Source organism: Neoarius graeffei, chromosome 8 (genome assembly GCF_027579695.1).
Source record: "Neoarius graeffei isolate fNeoGra1 chromosome 8, fNeoGra1.pri, whole genome shotgun sequence".
In the NCBI taxonomy this organism is placed as follows: domain Eukaryota; kingdom Metazoa; phylum Chordata; class Actinopteri; order Siluriformes; family Ariidae; genus Neoarius; species Neoarius graeffei.
Genome location: NC_083576.1, coordinates 4,669,764 through 4,686,606, shown reverse-complemented (window position 1 = coordinate 4,686,606; position 16,843 = coordinate 4,669,764). Strand labels below are relative to the sequence as shown.

General features: G+C 40.6%; 1 protein-coding gene across 1 annotated transcript; it reads right to left on the bottom strand.

The window, feature by feature from the left end:
• Positions 1–174: 174 nt before the first annotated feature.
• adh5 (alcohol dehydrogenase 5) lies at positions 175–16,393 on the bottom strand. The gene is made up of 9 exons (XM_060927224.1): positions 16,354–16,393; positions 15,904–16,005; positions 13,616–13,757; positions 12,881–12,968; positions 5,926–6,145; positions 4,332–4,592; positions 3,876–4,011; positions 552–690; positions 175–461 (listed from the first exon to the last, which is right to left on the bottom strand). Exons 1-9 carry the CDS (start codon positions 16,369–16,371, stop codon positions 437–439), a joined length of 1,131 nt encoding a protein of 376 aa, XP_060783207.1. The 5' UTR covers positions 16,372–16,393; the 3' UTR covers positions 175–436.
• Between the last annotated feature and the right edge of the window lie 450 nt (positions 16,394–16,843).

Genomic DNA, 16,843 nt, shown 5'->3' with positions numbered 1-16,843 from the left:
AACGCTGGCTGTGATCGAAAGATGTCATATCTCAGTGCATCACGGCTTTTCCGCCCCATTTTCATGTTGTGTTTTCTTTCATTTTACCCGCACAGACGGCTTTTTAAACCCGGAGATGGATCAATAAAACACGACCTTTGCTTGAAGGTGTTCCCTATAAACTCTCACACAAGATTTGTTCTGAACTTTATTACATTTTAATAGCACTTGTGTTATGAATGAGTACTGACGTGTTACAATACCTGTGATTATCTGCTTATGAACAACAGTGTTAATTCCTTTAATAGTGAACAAAACCCAAATCAACAAGTGTGTGTTCCAGGCGTACTTAACGGTGTGTATGATTGTTTATTCAAATCAACCAAATCAGGATCAGAAGTTTAAGTACTCAGAAATTTCATTCATTCATGACTGAAGGAGGAACTCGAGCTGGTCTTCAGAACGTCAGGACGGCTCGGATGCTGTCGTGGACAACACAGAGGAGAAAACGGTGATGAGAAGATTTTCACAAAAACGTTTCGCAAAATTTGTTAAAAGAGTCAAGCTCTAACCTCTTTCCAGCATGCATGAGGTCAAAGGCTTCGTTGATCTTATCAAAAGGCAAAGTTTGGGTCACAAACTCATCCACCATCAGCTTCTTGTTCATGTAGTCTTCTACGAGTTTAGGGACGCTCTCAACACTCTTCCAACCTGGAAAGATTGAAAACAGACATTTTGGGAGATGAAAGAGAACTTGACACCAACAACAATGACAGCATTTGCACCGCCTTGTAGTGGAGGCTTTCTCCATTTTTTCACTTCATGTTCTTCCAATTTTATCATTAATAATTCCCACCCAGCAGCACATCTCCACTATCCCACGATTCATAGCACAGGGATGAGAATGAAAAATATTTAAAAAGTCTGAAAAACGCCAGGGGTTTGGGGGCCGCAGGCACCCAGTGGGGCCCAGGGGCAGAGCCCCGGTGGGGGCCCGGGGGCGGGAGCTAATGATTTTTGGCTATTTTTTTTTTTACCCCAAAACCATTAATTTTATCAGCAAAAAGTTTCAATTTATTTGGAAATAAATTCCCCTTCTTGGTGGACTCCCAGGTGAAAATGATTAATATGGTACAAGAAACTTGTTTTTAATCAATTCACATTTGACGCGGTACGCGGTGGTCCGGATCACCGTATTTTCCATACAAAACGAGGGCATTAATTAATTATTTTTCCTGGATTGTGGTCCGGTTCACCGTATGCTGTATTATATTACGATATAAATAAAAACTTACCAAAATCATACTGTGTTTGTCATTTAATACGAGTTTTTTTTACAAAGTCGTACATCATTTGTTATTTTTTCTCAAACCGGAAGAGAAATGCATGCGTAAAACACACGCGCAATAAAAGATACCAGTTCTAACGCATGTAAAAAAGCGGGAGCTGCCACGAGGGAAGTGAAAAATAATTTTACCAACTTTCGTCATTATGTCTCAGGGTGGTTATGAACAGCTTCTAAGGAATAAGAAAAAATGTGCTAGAGACTACAAAGCAACAGAAGAAAGGGCAAAGGAAAGAATTTATTCTAAATTAGGGGAAGAAGTAGCTGAAATTTTAAAATTTATTTGTCTTCTGAACTTGGTGGTCCGGACCACACCTGAAAACGGCGTGGTCCGGACCACAACGGTAGTCCGGACCACCGCGTACCGCGTCATTTGATGATTTAAAAAAAAAAAAAAAAAATGCACCTTTTAATATAAACGAGCTCTACAGTATTATATTTCTGCATTTTTGCTATTCATGTCTTTGAATACTCTAATCCTTTAAAATGAAGTGCAAACCAGAAAAAAGTTCTATCATAATTGTCTTAAGCCTAGGTCACAACCGGACGTACGATTTTTTGGCCGTGCAATTTTTGGCGTTTGCCCAAATCGCTGCGTTTTTTTTGTTCGTGGAGAAAGACGTACGTTGGCCGTAAATTTGTCTTGCAATCTGAAAAAAACCGTAAGCGCCCGTAGAGTTTGTTTGACGTGACAAAGAACCTCTGCAGCCGGTCTGCGGCTCGAAAATCAGCACGTCACACGCACGCCCTCCGTGCGTTTCTTGCGTTTTTTGCACGTAGACCGGCCGTAGGAGCACGTACGGCCGGTTGTGACCGAGGCATTAAGCTTTCTTCTGATGTTATCATGGTAGCAGGAGGTCTTGCATATTAAGCAGGCAACATTCAACATCACTCATCACTTCCCTTTCAACTGTTGTGTGTACTAACTAGGTTTTATCTGGACAGGATGTTGTGGAATGTAATACAGATACCATACGGCCAATTTGGAGATCGAGATGGTGATTTTGAATTAAAGAACAGGCATGTACAATGGGCATTACAGATTGGAAATTTTTTTCAAATCAAAAACTACAAGTTCATCTCGGCCTAAAAAATTTGGGCAGACGCTCCCGCGCGGCACATGCCAGCAACCCCCCCCCTGCCATGAAATGAGCAATAAGTAGGAGAGTTATACACGGTATCATACCTAAAATTTTATCAGAAATATAGATACGATACTATGATTCTCCCCAACATGCTACATTAGATAAGCTAACCTCATTTATAAAAGATACACACTTAAATGATTCGTGTGATATACATTATAAATAATATAATGAATCATTGAACAGGCAAAATAATTTTTGACCTGCCTTTGTGTTTTTTGGTGCGTATGTGAAGTTCGATAGTCCTCGCCCTTCTACTAGCGTAGTTCATCATGTCGGAACACAATGAGCAAAGCACTTTTCCTGGGACGTCTATTTTCCGTATGTGATCACCGAGTCTGCTTTCAGTGTTCTTTCTTTATTCCTGCACCTTTATCAATGTCCCTCGCTCGATCCTCTTCTTTCTTATCTCGGACTTCTGCCATTGTCGATATGCTAAAAATATCCCGCCTGAATGCATGGGTCTTTCCGATGTTACCAATGCGTATCGTCAAACAGCGTGTACGGTCGGTGGATGGCGATTGCAAGCCACGCGTGGAGAGCATGCGTACTTGTGTTTATACAGTACACTGCATGCGATGGGATTTCCCGAAAATTCTACTGCAAATAAGTTGAACATTGTCGCAAAAGTCAATGTTAATTATGACATGTCGAAAGACTCGAGTGTGTTAACCCGGAGCCCACCAAGAATCAACACGTTATAAGGTGACCACAGATCGTTAACCATACACACACACGAAAATTTCTCAACGGATTTACATCACTCTCAAAAACGATCATTTTGGTCTGAAAAAGTCGGAAATCCGCCGATCGGCAGAAAATTCTCATCCCTGACAGCAGAAGCTGGTTTTGTACTGCTGGTTATTTCCATCACGCCAACCTTGAAGCAGATCCCAACGCAGTCCCCAGCAGCATACAAACACTGTCCATACAGACCGAACAAAAATTCCTTGACTAAGGTAGAAATTGTAGGTTTGTTTTTTTTTTAAAATAAATTGCTAAAATTGTCAGATTTGACAGATCAGCTTTCGCTTTTGACCATTTTTGGCTGAGATTTTTTGGTAACAACTTTAGTAAATACGTCTCCCTGACGTCAAGTGTACACTTGAGTAATATTAACCAAGTTCAAAATACACTGACAGAATTAATTGCATGTTAATGAGCACAAAGCATTCTTCATGTCTTGGGACAGAAAGTCAAAAGGGGCGGGGCTTCGACAGCGCTATTTAATATTGACGCATTCAAAACACCTACACAAGCGTCCATCATTCCAGACTCACATCTCTATTATTTATTTTTTAAGAAAAACAGACTGATCTTGTCTTCTGATCACAAAACGTGGCGTTCTGACGCAAAACCCGTGAAGGCTCCTGTATGGCTCCAACACCACCAGGATGAAGTCCCACCTCCGAACGCGGTGCCTTTCCACGTGCGTCCTACGACGAGCTGGAACGGACGAGTGGAGATCTCCTGACCCGCTGCGGCCACGCCGATGATCACGCTCGTCCCCCAGCCCTTATGACACGCCTCCAGAGCGGCACGCTGTCAACACACACACACACACACACAGTGACAGAAGTACGCTGAAATATTCGGTTTATATCACAAATCACTGATGACGACATCAGGGTTGATGGAAAATCAACCTCATTTTAATTAATAATAAATTTAAATCTCTAAACTCGACTGGAGTGGATATTTTTGCGACATGGCCAAAAAGACTAAAGAGCTCATAAAAATCCTGAATAACCAAAATAATTCAGCTTTTTTTTTTTTTTTAAGTGATAACACATATTTCATCACTTTTCATTTATTTCTATCATGAGCGTTCCCAGACATTAATACAAGCACGCGCGCTTTACCATAATGGTGACGTTGCCGATGCACTCGAAGCTGTAGTCCACTCCTCCATCCGTCATCTCCATCAGCACTTCCTGGATCGGTTTGCTATGGTCTTTTGGGTTCACAGACTCGGTGGCGCCAAATTTCTTGGCGATTTCGAATTTCTCCGGGTTGATGTCCACGCCGATGATCCTGGAGGCTCCGGCAACTTTACAGCCCATAACAGCGGCGAGACCGACGGCTCCTAAACCGAATACCGCGCACACAGATCCGGGCTCGACCTGCGAGTAGAGAGAAATCACACACACGGCATGTGAAATATAACCAGGGCAACTTAGGCTACGTTCACACTGCAGGCTGAAGTGACTCAAATCCGATCTTTTCGCCCATATGTGACCTGTATCCGATCTTTTATTGACAATATGAACGACACAGATCCGATTTTTTCAAATCCGACCCAGGCCGTTTGGATATGTGGTTCTAATTCCGATTCCTATCCGCTCTTTTCATATGCGACTTGAGTCTGAACCGCCAGGTCGCATTCATCCGACTTACACGTCATCAACAACAATTCACAAACGTCACTATTCTGCACTGAAGTGGGGGGGTGTCATGGCTCAGATGGCTAAGGCACCATACCATAAATCCGGGGACCCGGGTTCGATTCCGACCCGAGGTCATTTCCCGATCCCTCCCCGTCTCTCTCTCCCGCTCATTTCCTGTCTCTCTACACTGTCCTATCTATAAAAAAAAAAAAAAAAATTCTGCACTGAAGTAGGCGGCGGGTCTCTCAAAAAAGTTACAACAACATGGCGCATAATCACGGGCGCAGATAGAGGGTGGGACTCATCCCACCCAGATTTAAATTCACCTCATTCGGTCCCCCCCACTTATAGGGAGGAAAAAACGTCTATGCTGTCTTTCTTTGCATAAGGCAAACCTCACGGAAAAATCAAAAGACTAATTACTCTTCGGTTTATTGAGGTGCACAGCAGTACATACATAGTTGCAACAATTCACATAAAACAAAGACTGATATTCGGTTGGTTGAGCTGTGCAGACTGCACAGGTTGCGAGCTCGAGCTTGGTTGCTATAGTAACCCACAACAAGTTTGACAGGCATATCGGGGTTGGGGTTGGTTTGCTGGCAGCTTTGTCCCCCCCAGTTTTTTGTCCCCCCCAGTTCAAAAAACGTATCTGCGCCCCTGCGCATGACATCAATGCGAGGGACGCTTCGGGCTGTGAAGGTTCTGAATCTTCTCAATGGAAGGACGCAGAGGTTAGGGAGCTGATTTCCATTTGGGGGGATGCAGCTATTCAAGCTAGATTGGATGGGTCATACCACAACCGGGTGGTTTTACTTCCGTAAACACTGGCCATGCTCACTGCGTGTGACGTCTTCGTATCCTGCAATGCGCATGCGGAACACTTTTAGGTCGCTTTTCGTTCATACTGAGGATCACATACAAGTCGCATATATTTGTTAATGTGAACGACCTCACAAAAAAATCGGATTTCACAAAAAAATCGGAATTGAGCATTAAGCCTTGCAGTGTGAACGTAGCGTTAGTTGTATACTATGTCTCTCTCTCTCTGTGTGTGTGTGTTCAGTACCTTCGCCGTATTCAGTGCAGCTCCGTATCCTGTCGAGATCCCACAGCCGAGCAGACACACTTTATCCAGCGGTGCACGTTCGTCCACTTTGGCCAGCGAGATATCAGCCACCACCGTGTACTCGCTGAATGTGCTGGTGCCCATGAAATGGAAGACGGGTTTACCTTTACAGGTGAATCTGGTCGTCTTATCAGGCATCAGACCCTGACCCTGGGTCACCCTGAAGTCAGAAAGAATAAGAGATTATTTTTTTCGCGGTCCTGTTTCCATCAAATCCTGCGCTCTGATTGGCTGGCAAGCAGGTCCAGACCCCGGTTATGGACCTCTGGCAACTCGCTTGTTCACAACATACATAGGAGCATTTTTTGTCAACATTTATCATTTTTTAATAAGATTATCAAAAATCTTATATATTTTTGCCAGCATTTCTCAGGGCAACAGCATTAATTTTACAGCATGGATAGCGATAACGACAGTGTTCACAGCGAAGCATGTTTTACTACCCTGAGGAAGAAGAAATAAAATAAAAGAAAACATTTCAGGAGAAAGCTAAAAACCTGTAACTGTTGCTAACGCCGAGCAAAAACATGGCTGAATCCTGAATGACTCAATTTTGTATAAATAGGGGACTACATAGGCGGCAAAATGTTTTTTTTCCTGCCATGGAAGTGCACTTGTATACCGAGGAGGAAGCAATTTGCATTACAGCTGTGAATGAGGATTCAAAATGGCGGCTCGGTTCGGTTTCCCCTTTCGGGCGCTCTCGTTTTCTGTTAGAATTTGGTAAAGAAAAAAATAAATATATTATTTACCAGCTTAAAGTCGGTCCGTATGGTGAAATACCGTGACCTTGGCCAGTACTTTCAAGACCTCGGTCGCGGTATTTCACCATACGGACCGACCTTAAGCTGGTAAATAACATTTACGTATGGAAGCATGCGCGAGTGTGTGCAGGAAGGCTAACAAGCAAGTACAAGGACACGAGAGGAAAGTCCGACATATGGGTCATTCCGTGCCAACTCACCTAAATTTCAGGAACTCCCCCACATCACCGTCTCAGATTTTACTCAAAAAATTCTCTAATCAAGAATCATATGTTTGTACCACACATGCAAAATATTAGCCCCCAATTATGTTGTAGTTTTGGAACTACAGGCCTTTGAAATATTGATGTCAAAACACCACATGTCGAAATTGGCTCTTTCCCCAACTTCAGAGACCCATAACTTTTTATTGCAGCTATCTAGAAAGTTGTGTGTGCAGATTCTTACTGAATGATACCCACTCTTTTCAAATCTGTTGCCAGAAAGCCTCTGAAGGACATACTTTTTGCATAATAGGAAGCCAAAAATGGCATTTTGGCCAAAATCGCTTAAAATTCATTAAAACTCAAAGGGGCCTAGTAGAAATATGAAACTAGTTAGATTTTTTTCCTCATTACATAGTAATTGTAGGGTTGTTATCTGTTCACAGAAACATATTTTGCGATGAAAATTATATTCCTGAATTTTTAAAAAAATTTTTAACATCTTACGTCCTTTCCGAGGGGGCTAAAATAGGGCATTTTTGCCATCTTATTTGTTAATGTGGCTAGGGGTTTAGGATCTTCTAGTTTTTTGTGAAGATGCTCTCATATAAGATGTAACTACTCCCTGATTTTTTTTAACAAATGCCCCTTGCTTCATATTTTAATAATTTTTTTTGTACATGGACAGTTTCATCATTTTTCACTTTTTTCCACATTCAGAACTCTGTAACTCTACATTGGAAAATTCCTACTAGCAGCTATTTCAGATTTACATACACTGACATACAAATTTTCATATTTTAGTAGTAGTCTGCCCAAGAAATTCATATTTTTCTTTCTATTGGGACCTAAAAACAGCTATTTGGCCAAAAATGACAAAAATGTTGACTTGATATTTTTCAAGTTCTGGAGGGAATGGGCTATTTTCCTCATAAATTAAAGATGTGGTGACTTTTTCTATCCTGGAACAAGATCTCATCACAGCTTCTGCCCAATTGCACCCACTCAGCTGGAGATGAGAAGGGTTTCTTCTGATGTGGTACCATCATCGGTAGTGGACATAGGACCTGAAACCACACCAGTTTTACAGTCCCAGTTACAGGCCCCAAGCCAAATGTCCTAATCTGCACCAAATATGTACCAGCCAGGCAAATATATTGCCTGTGTTTATGACAGAAAATGGTACATTGGAAATATTGTCACCAGAAATGAAGAAGAAAATGATGTGTATGTCAATTTCATGAGACAAGGACGAGGCAACACATTCTCATGGCCACCACAAAGCAGGAAAGATGAATGTTGGGTGCCTTTGCTTCATGTCCTTTGTGTGGTAGAGGCCCCAAACATAAAAAGTGGGGGACGCCATTACCAACTAACAGAGGATGACTTCAAACTTGTGAAAGACTTAAGTTTTAACTTATGTACTACTAGATGACAGTTTATGAGTGTCTTAGCACATCACATGAAACTGTACTGCCTGTGAATGAATTACCCATTATCACGGATGCCCATATTTGACTTTAAATTATGTACAAATCTTGTGATGTTTTTCAACATCATGATCATGGATCATTGAATGTGTTAATATGTAAATAAAACCTCATTGCTAAATGTTTTGTGCTTACACAACCTTGAAGTATATAAAAAATACTACTCCAGAATTTTGTTATTTTTCTATATTTTCCAAGGATATTCAACAAAAATTGCAATTATACCTAAAATTTTCTAATTGCAAAAAATAATATACAATACAGAAAAAGTTGTTCAGGAAATGTGTATGCCTAGATTAGGTTCTTATAAGCCTTAATTTGTGTGCAAAACACCCCTTTATTATTCCCTTGTTTATTAAAAGCTGCCCAGCGTTTTTGTCATTTTTGGCCAAATAGCTGTTTTTAGGTCCCAATAGAAAGAAAAATATGAATTTCTTGGGCATACAACTACTAAAATATGAAAATTTGTGTGTCAGTGTATGTAAATCTGAAATAGCTGCTAGTAGGAATCTTCCAATTTAGAGTTACAGAGTTCTGAATGTGGAAAAAAGTGAAAAATGATGAAACTGTCCATGTACAAAAAAAATTATTAAAATATGAAGCAAGGGGCGTTTGTTAAAAAAAATCAGGGAGTAGTTACATCTTATATGAGAGCATCTTCACAAAAAATTTGAAGATCCTAAACCCCTAGCCACATGACCAAATAAGATGGCGAAAATGCCCTATTTTAGCCCCCTCGGAAAGGACGTAAGATGTTAAAATTTTTTTTGTAAATTCAGGAATTGAAATTTCATGGCAAAATATGTTTCTGTGAACAGATAACAACCCTACAAATACTATGTAGTGAGGAAAAAAATCTAACTAGCTTCATATTTCTACTATGCCCCCTAGAGTTTTAATGAATTTTATGTGATTTTGGCCAAAACGTCATTTTTGGCTTCCCATTATGCAAAACGTATGTCCTTCAGAGGCTTTCTGACAACAGATTTGAAAAGAGTGGGTATCATTCAGTAAGAATCTGCAAACACAACTGTCTAGATAGCTGCAATAAAAAGTTATGGGTCTCTGAAGTTGGGGAAAGAGCCATTTCGTCATGTGGTATTTTGACATCAAAATTTCAAAGGCCAGTAGTTCCAAAACTACAATGAATTGGGAGCTAATATTTTGCATGTGTGGTACAAACATATGATTCTTGATTATAGAATTTTTTGAGCAAAATCTGAGACGGTGATGTGGGGACCCTTAGGTGAGTTGGCACGGAATGACCCATATGCATGCAACTATGCAGGTGCATAAGTCGATAAGTGAACATGTACACAAGTATACATGCAACTCAGGAACGTATGCATAAATATACACGACCGTTCAAAAGTTTGGGGTCACTTTGAAATGTCCTTATTTTTGAAAGAAAAGCACTGTTCTTTTCAATGAAGATCACTTTAAACTAATCAGAAATCCACTCTATACATTGCTAATGTGGTAAATGACTATTCTAGCTGCAAATGTGTGGTTTTTGGTGCAATATCTCCATAGGTGTATAGAGGCCCATTTCCAGCAACTCTCACTCCAGTGTTCTCATCAGGGCTTTGAACCGGTTCAAGGAACGAAAACGAAAACCGGGAACTTTTTCTATTTCACATGGAACAGAAACCAGAAACTTTTATTTTTTATGTTCCGGAACAGAAACGCTTATTAAAAATAATGGTAACCGGTTAATACCGGTTTTTATTTCATTCCTCAAAGTTTCCGTAGCCTACAAATAAAAAAGTCATTCTTCTCCTGCGCAAGTTTCTATGACCCGCTGGGGTTCACTTCCTGTGTGACGTTCGCTGACTGAATGGAGAGAGCGGGAGGGTGGACTACTATCACGTCTCCACATCTTAAATAAGAGGTAAATATCGCAGTCTATCGTTATTCAAAAACGTCAATTTCAAACACGATATCAATGTATTTGCCCACGTTAATGAGAGGCTCGCGAACATTAAATGACGTTAACCTCTGTTAGCCTATCAATGCATAGGGCCTGACTAGCCTTTGGTAACACACTAAACGAAGTATCATTCATTTTTGGCACTTTTTCTGTTTGTGCAGATGGGAAGACATACTGAGAATCCAAATCGCCAACATTTGAAATAATAATTGTTTTGAATGATTTCTTGTCTTATTTAATGAAGGTTGTAACAGAATTAGCCTACATTTGGCTTAAGCTGGATGAGACAGACATAATTTTATAGCCATTTGTTAAACAGCTGACAGGGAACGTAATTAACCGTTCCGGGAACGAAATTTTTTTGTTCTAACCGGTTCGGGAACGTCTCTTTAATGGTGGAACCCAAAACCAGAAACGTTAAAATTCCGTTTCTGTTCGGAACGAACCAACAGGAAAAAAATTCTGGTTCAAAGCCCTGGTTCTAATGGTACAATGTGTTTGCTCATTGCCTCAGAAGGCCAATGGATGATTAGAAAACCCTTGTACAATCATGTTAACACAGCTGAAAACAGTTGAACCCTGGGTGCCCACTACGTCGATCGCGATCGACCGGTCGATCTCGAAGGCAGGGATGGTAGATCTCATGATTGATATGTAAATATTAATATATTTGTTATGAAATAAAAAAAAAAAAAAAAACGTCGTGGTCATTTTTACATGTAAACAAATTCGCTTTTTCCCTGAAGCGAAATGTCAGCCAAGCGCTGCATCAAAAAAAAAAAAGTTACATTAGGTTACCATGACAACCAGTAAAATGAAACTGCTGGTTTCAAAGATGCAGCGCCGTGATTTAGGAAACTTCCGAAACCTCGCCTCGGAGCTGGAGATGCAAGGGAGGGCGTTTGTGCAACTTAACAGTGCGCGCTACACTGAGCAGATTGAAATTCTCCAGTCAGAGTTTGAGAAGCGATTTCAAGGCTTTGCTTTGCTCGAGCCACTAGCTACATTCATGTGCCACCCATTCGGGGAAGATACTGAGGTGGATTCCCTCGCCTCAAAAGTTGCGGCACTGTTTCAGCTGAACACGTCTGCCGTGGAAGACGAGATGCTGATGCTGCAGTCTGACATCGAGTCGAAGTCCAGGGCGCATGGGCCGTTTTGGAATTTACTCACGGAGGCGAAGTACCCGAACATGCGGCAATGTGCCACCTCCTTAACCGCATTGTTCGGCTCCACTTATTTGTGCGAGTCGGCCTTTTCGCATATGAAGATCATTAAGTCCAAATACCGCTCCAGTATGTCCGACGATCATCTCGAGGCCTGCTTGAGGCTCGCTACCAGCAGCTACTGTCCGGACTATGCAGCCCTCTCTGACTCCCTCCAGTGCCGATCATCATCGGATTAAGATCTGATTTAGGCCCTACATCAGTATGCTATGTATTAATGTTGTGTTGTTGCTAAGTTCCACGGTTAAAAAAAAAAAAAATTAAAAAAATATAAAAGAAGGAAAAATGTTTTTATATAAAATTGTTGTAAATGTCAAATCTCTGTCTAGCAGGCTATACAAAAGTCAATTGATGTGAACAAAAATGTTTTGGGGTTTACAATGCCTGTCTGGATGCATTTAACTTTTTTTTCTAAACACAGCCCTTTTTTTTTTTTTTTTTTTTACACTGGGCTTGTTTCATGTTTACTTATTAGTAGTTTGCGGTTTATAAAAGTTAACAGTGATTTGAACAAAAATATGTTTAGGAGTACAAAGCTTATGCATTTAACATAATTTGAATGTAAATTTCAGTCACCTTTTTGTATGCATGTTTGCATATTATTAAACAAATTGCATATGAATGTTTATAAATCAAAACAAGTGTCATTATTGTTATTATTATTATTATTAGTAGTAGTAGTAGTAGTAGTAGTAGTAGCAGTACTAGTAGTCATAGTAGGCCTAGTAGTGGTAACAGCCTAGTCCGAGTAGATCATATTAACATGGTCATTTTAAAAGTAGCTCGCGAATCAAAATATTGTGGGCACCCCTGAGTTGAGCTCTTTAGAGAAGCTATAAAACTGACCTTCCTTTGAGCAGATTGAGTTTCTGGAGCATCACATTTGTGGGGTCGATTAAATGCTCAAAATGGCCAGAAAAATGTCTCGACTATATTTTCTATTCATTTTACAACTTATGGTGGGAAATAAAAGTGTGACTTTTCATGGAAAACATGGAAAATTGTCTGGGTGACCCCAAACTTTTGAACGGTAGTGTACAAGTAGGAAATCTGTCATGGAAGTAAGCAAGTATACAAGGATGGATGGATGACTGAATGAATAAATGAACATACGGAAAGTAAATATGCACGCAATTAAACAATTACACACAATTTCACTCAAATAAGCATGCACATGTGAGTAGCGTGCGAATGAGTCAGTAAGGTGAGGATTTACTGAAGTTTGAGCACGTGGTTTCAGGATATATTCATAATTATTAAACAAAACACATCCATGACAAACCTGATTTTCTGGCACAGGTTGGTCTTGGGGTTTTTGCAGAACTTGCAGTCTCCACATTGCGGGACGTATAAGGGAATCACCGTGTCTCCTAAATGACGACGACAAACACAAGACATCACTATTACTGTCTCAATGCTGTTAAATCTTTAAACAGGAGTTGCATCCAGATACATTTTTACAGCCACAAGTGTTACTGCACATACAGTAGCTCTTTATTCACCACCTGAGAACAGGATTCGTTCACGCATCAGACTGATTTAGGTTTCCGAGACACGTCTGTCTCGTTTGCATAACGACGTCCGTCTTCTAACCTTCCTTACGGCACTTTCACACGTTTATCCAACCTGAAACGCACCTGATGGGAGACGCTGCTCATTCGGCATGCACACTGTAACCATGACAACACTGTTCCAACCTTCCACCTCCTGACCAATCAGGTCACAAGTTAAAAAAGCGTATTCGGTATGACAGATTAGTCTTGTTAGTGGGTTACAACAATCGAAAATAATTCATTGTTGAACAAACTCTATTTCATCTCTATTACTGATACGAATAAATCTAAGCTTGACAGTTTGCGAGGTAGCTGATACTCGCTAGGACTGGTTAAAAAAAAAAAAGTGTTACTATGGTTACGGTGTATCTGAAGTCTAAAGAACTGTGCATCCTTTCTGAAAACTGGCCATCCCGTCATCCTGTTCACATGACAGCACTGAGTTGAGCTGATGATCAGCGTACCTGGTTTGAACTTGGTCACGCCCTCTCCGACGCTTTCCACTGTTCCTGCGCCCTCATGACCCAGAATGACAGGAAACAGGCCCTCGGGGTCGTTGCCGCTCAGAGTGTAAGCGTCAGTGTGACACACGGCCGTCGCGTGAATCTGAAACGCGTACAAATGATTAAATTTTACTTGCGAAGCCTTTTTGGTTAATTAACGTTTGATTGGTTATAAGGTGTTGATTTTGTTCAACATCAGCACAGGTTCATATTAAAGCGTTTGCTCTAAAACATTATCGTTTCCATAGTAACAGCTCACTCACAGGGATTCATAAAGCCCACTGAAACGGAGAAGGTTTTCTGTTTAACAATAACAAGGCTGATGATGAACCTCATGCTGTCAAACAGGCCGTCAATCAAGCATGCTCATTAGAATATTCGACCACGCCCACTCGGACAGGTTTCAAAATGTGTCTTTTCATCAAATTAACTTCTCACGGTACTTATTCAAACTTTTCATTTAAATGGGAGCCACAGTCACACGACAGGGCCGGTTTAACAATCAAATAAATAAATAAATAAATAAATAAACCCACAAACTTTCTCCAAAGACATAAACAAGTTGAGAATTTTGCGTTGCTCTCTTTTAATGCCTGAAATTATGATCCAAGCTCATGTCAGTTCGTGCCAGTCGATCTGATCTGATTCACAATTCTCTGTTTTAAAGCTCAAGCAACAAAGCTCAGTACATTATTTAAATTTTTTTTAATTAAAAAATTAAAAATAAACCACCCACCCACACAACATCCCCTGTTCTCATATCTCATCCCATCATCTGTAGCCGCTTTATCCTGTTCTACAGGGTCGCAGGCAAGCTGGAGCCTATCCCAGCTGACTACGGGCGAAAGGCGGGGTACACCCTGGACAAGTTGCCAGGTCATCACAGGGCTGACACATAGACACAGACAACCATTCACACTCACATTCACACCTACGGTCAATTTAGAGTCACCAGTTAACCTAACCTGCATGTCTTTGGACTGTGGGGGAAACCGGAGCACCCGGAGGAAACCCACGTGGACACGGGGAGAACATGCAAACTCCACACAGAAAGGCCCTCGCCGGCCACGGGGCTCGAACCCGGTCCTTCTTGCTGTGAGGCGACAGCGCTAACCACTACACCACCATGCCGCCCAGCTCAGTACATTATTTAATTTTTTTTTTAATTAAAAATAAACCACCCACCCACACATGCCCTGTTCTAATATTTGTAGTTTAATTTTATTTTTAATGTAGAAAATTATATATCTATATAAAAAAAAAGTTATATTACATTTATTAGTACTGACATTTATTTATTTATTTATTTATTAGCATTTTCAGTTACTTTTTATTCCATCACTTTACATTTGACCTTATGGCATTTACTCCGAGATTAGATTAGATAAAAAACTTTACTGATCCCTTTGGAAGGGTTCCTTCAGGGAAATTAAGATTCCAGCATCATCATTAGAGATAAACAGAGAAAATAAATAGAGGAAAACTTCTAGATAAATTAAAATAAATTATTTACATATACAAATATAAAAAGAATAAGATATGGGGAAGAGAGGAAGGGGGAGAAGGGGGGTGGCAGGAGATATATTGCACTTTAAATTGTAAATTATTTTTTTATTCGTCGGAGTAGGAATAACTGTTCACTCCTTTATTCCTTGGCATTTTATTCTATATACTTGTGTACTCCATCTGATGATTTTTTTTTTTTGGACTTTCGAACTTTGTGCACCACATTTACAATCAAGTTTATTATCATAATCAACATCTTTTTTCCCCAATGCACGCACATGCAGCTATGATTATGTGTGATCACAACTCAGCCTAAGGTGTGGGAAAGTGCGCAAGTCACGAAAAACTTTTTGTGGTTAGCGCTGTCGCCTCACAGCAAGAAGGTCCGGGTTCGAGCCCCGTGGCCGGCGAGGGCCTTTCTGTGCGGAGTTTGCATGTTCTCCCCGTGTCCGCGTGGGTTTCCTCCGGGTGCTCCGGTTTCCCCCACAGTCCAAAGACATGCAGGTTAGGTTAACTGGTGACTCTAAATTGAGCGTAGGTGTGAATGTGAGTGTGAATGGTTGTCTGTGTCTATGTGTCAGCCCTGTGATGACCTGGCGACTTGTCCAGGGTGAACCCCGCCTTTCGCCCGTAGTCAGCTGGGATAGGCTCCAGCTTGCCTGCGACCCTGTAGAACAGGATAAAGCGGCTAGAGATAATGAGATGAGATGAGCTTCTGACTGCAGGTCCTGAGCATTAGTTACCTTCACTCTCACTTCATGGGCTTTGGGTGGTGCCACCTCAACCTCCTCCACTGATAAAGGCTTTCCAGCTTCCCAGGCTACTGCAGCCTTACACTTGATCACCTGAAATAAAGAAATAATAATAATAATAATAATAATGCATCCATGCAACAGCCAGGACATTTATGAAAATTATGCACATGTTAAATTCTGCCTGCATGTGATCTGAGTGGTAAAATCCAGCATGCAGTCTGCAGGGAGTCACTCAGTGTTCACAGCCAGTCTCTCTCTCTCTGCAACTCACAGCTGCACGCGAGAGCTCAAAGCGTCAAAAATCACACTCGACCGGACATTCCAGTCAATTAATGAACGCATATGTCGTATAATAAAGCTTTATCAACACGCTAAACCTGAAAACTCTGCACTAAACCGTGCTTTTAATCGTAAATTCGTGTTTGAAACCAAACTTACTTTCCCAGCAGTCTCCATCTTGGGATTTTGACCAAAAAAGAGGGCGTGTCTTAAGAAAACTGAGCCCTTCCCAGGACAACCAATCACAAACGAGGCGAGTCTGTTTTCCACCAATCACAGACGAGTTTCTTTTCTCATCGCTACAGCAGCGCAGTGATTTATGATTGGGTGACAAACAGGAAGTGATACCCGGAAACGGTTTCCAGTCAGTAAATTTTAGAGTAGAGTTGAATTTAATCATTTTCTAAGTAATAAAACTGAAAGTGAATGAATAAAAACACATAATAATGATTTATTTATGAAAAAATGCATTTTGGGTTTTTTTTTGTTAAACTTGGTAAATTGCTCTAAGATTATTTATCAAACATAACTGGTTCTCAGCTGATCCCAACACCTAAACAAGAAGCTTTATTTCTTTTTTATTTTATTTCTCAAAAAAATGATTTATCTGTAATACATCAATCTTTCATATAGTAAAAGTAGGATGTAA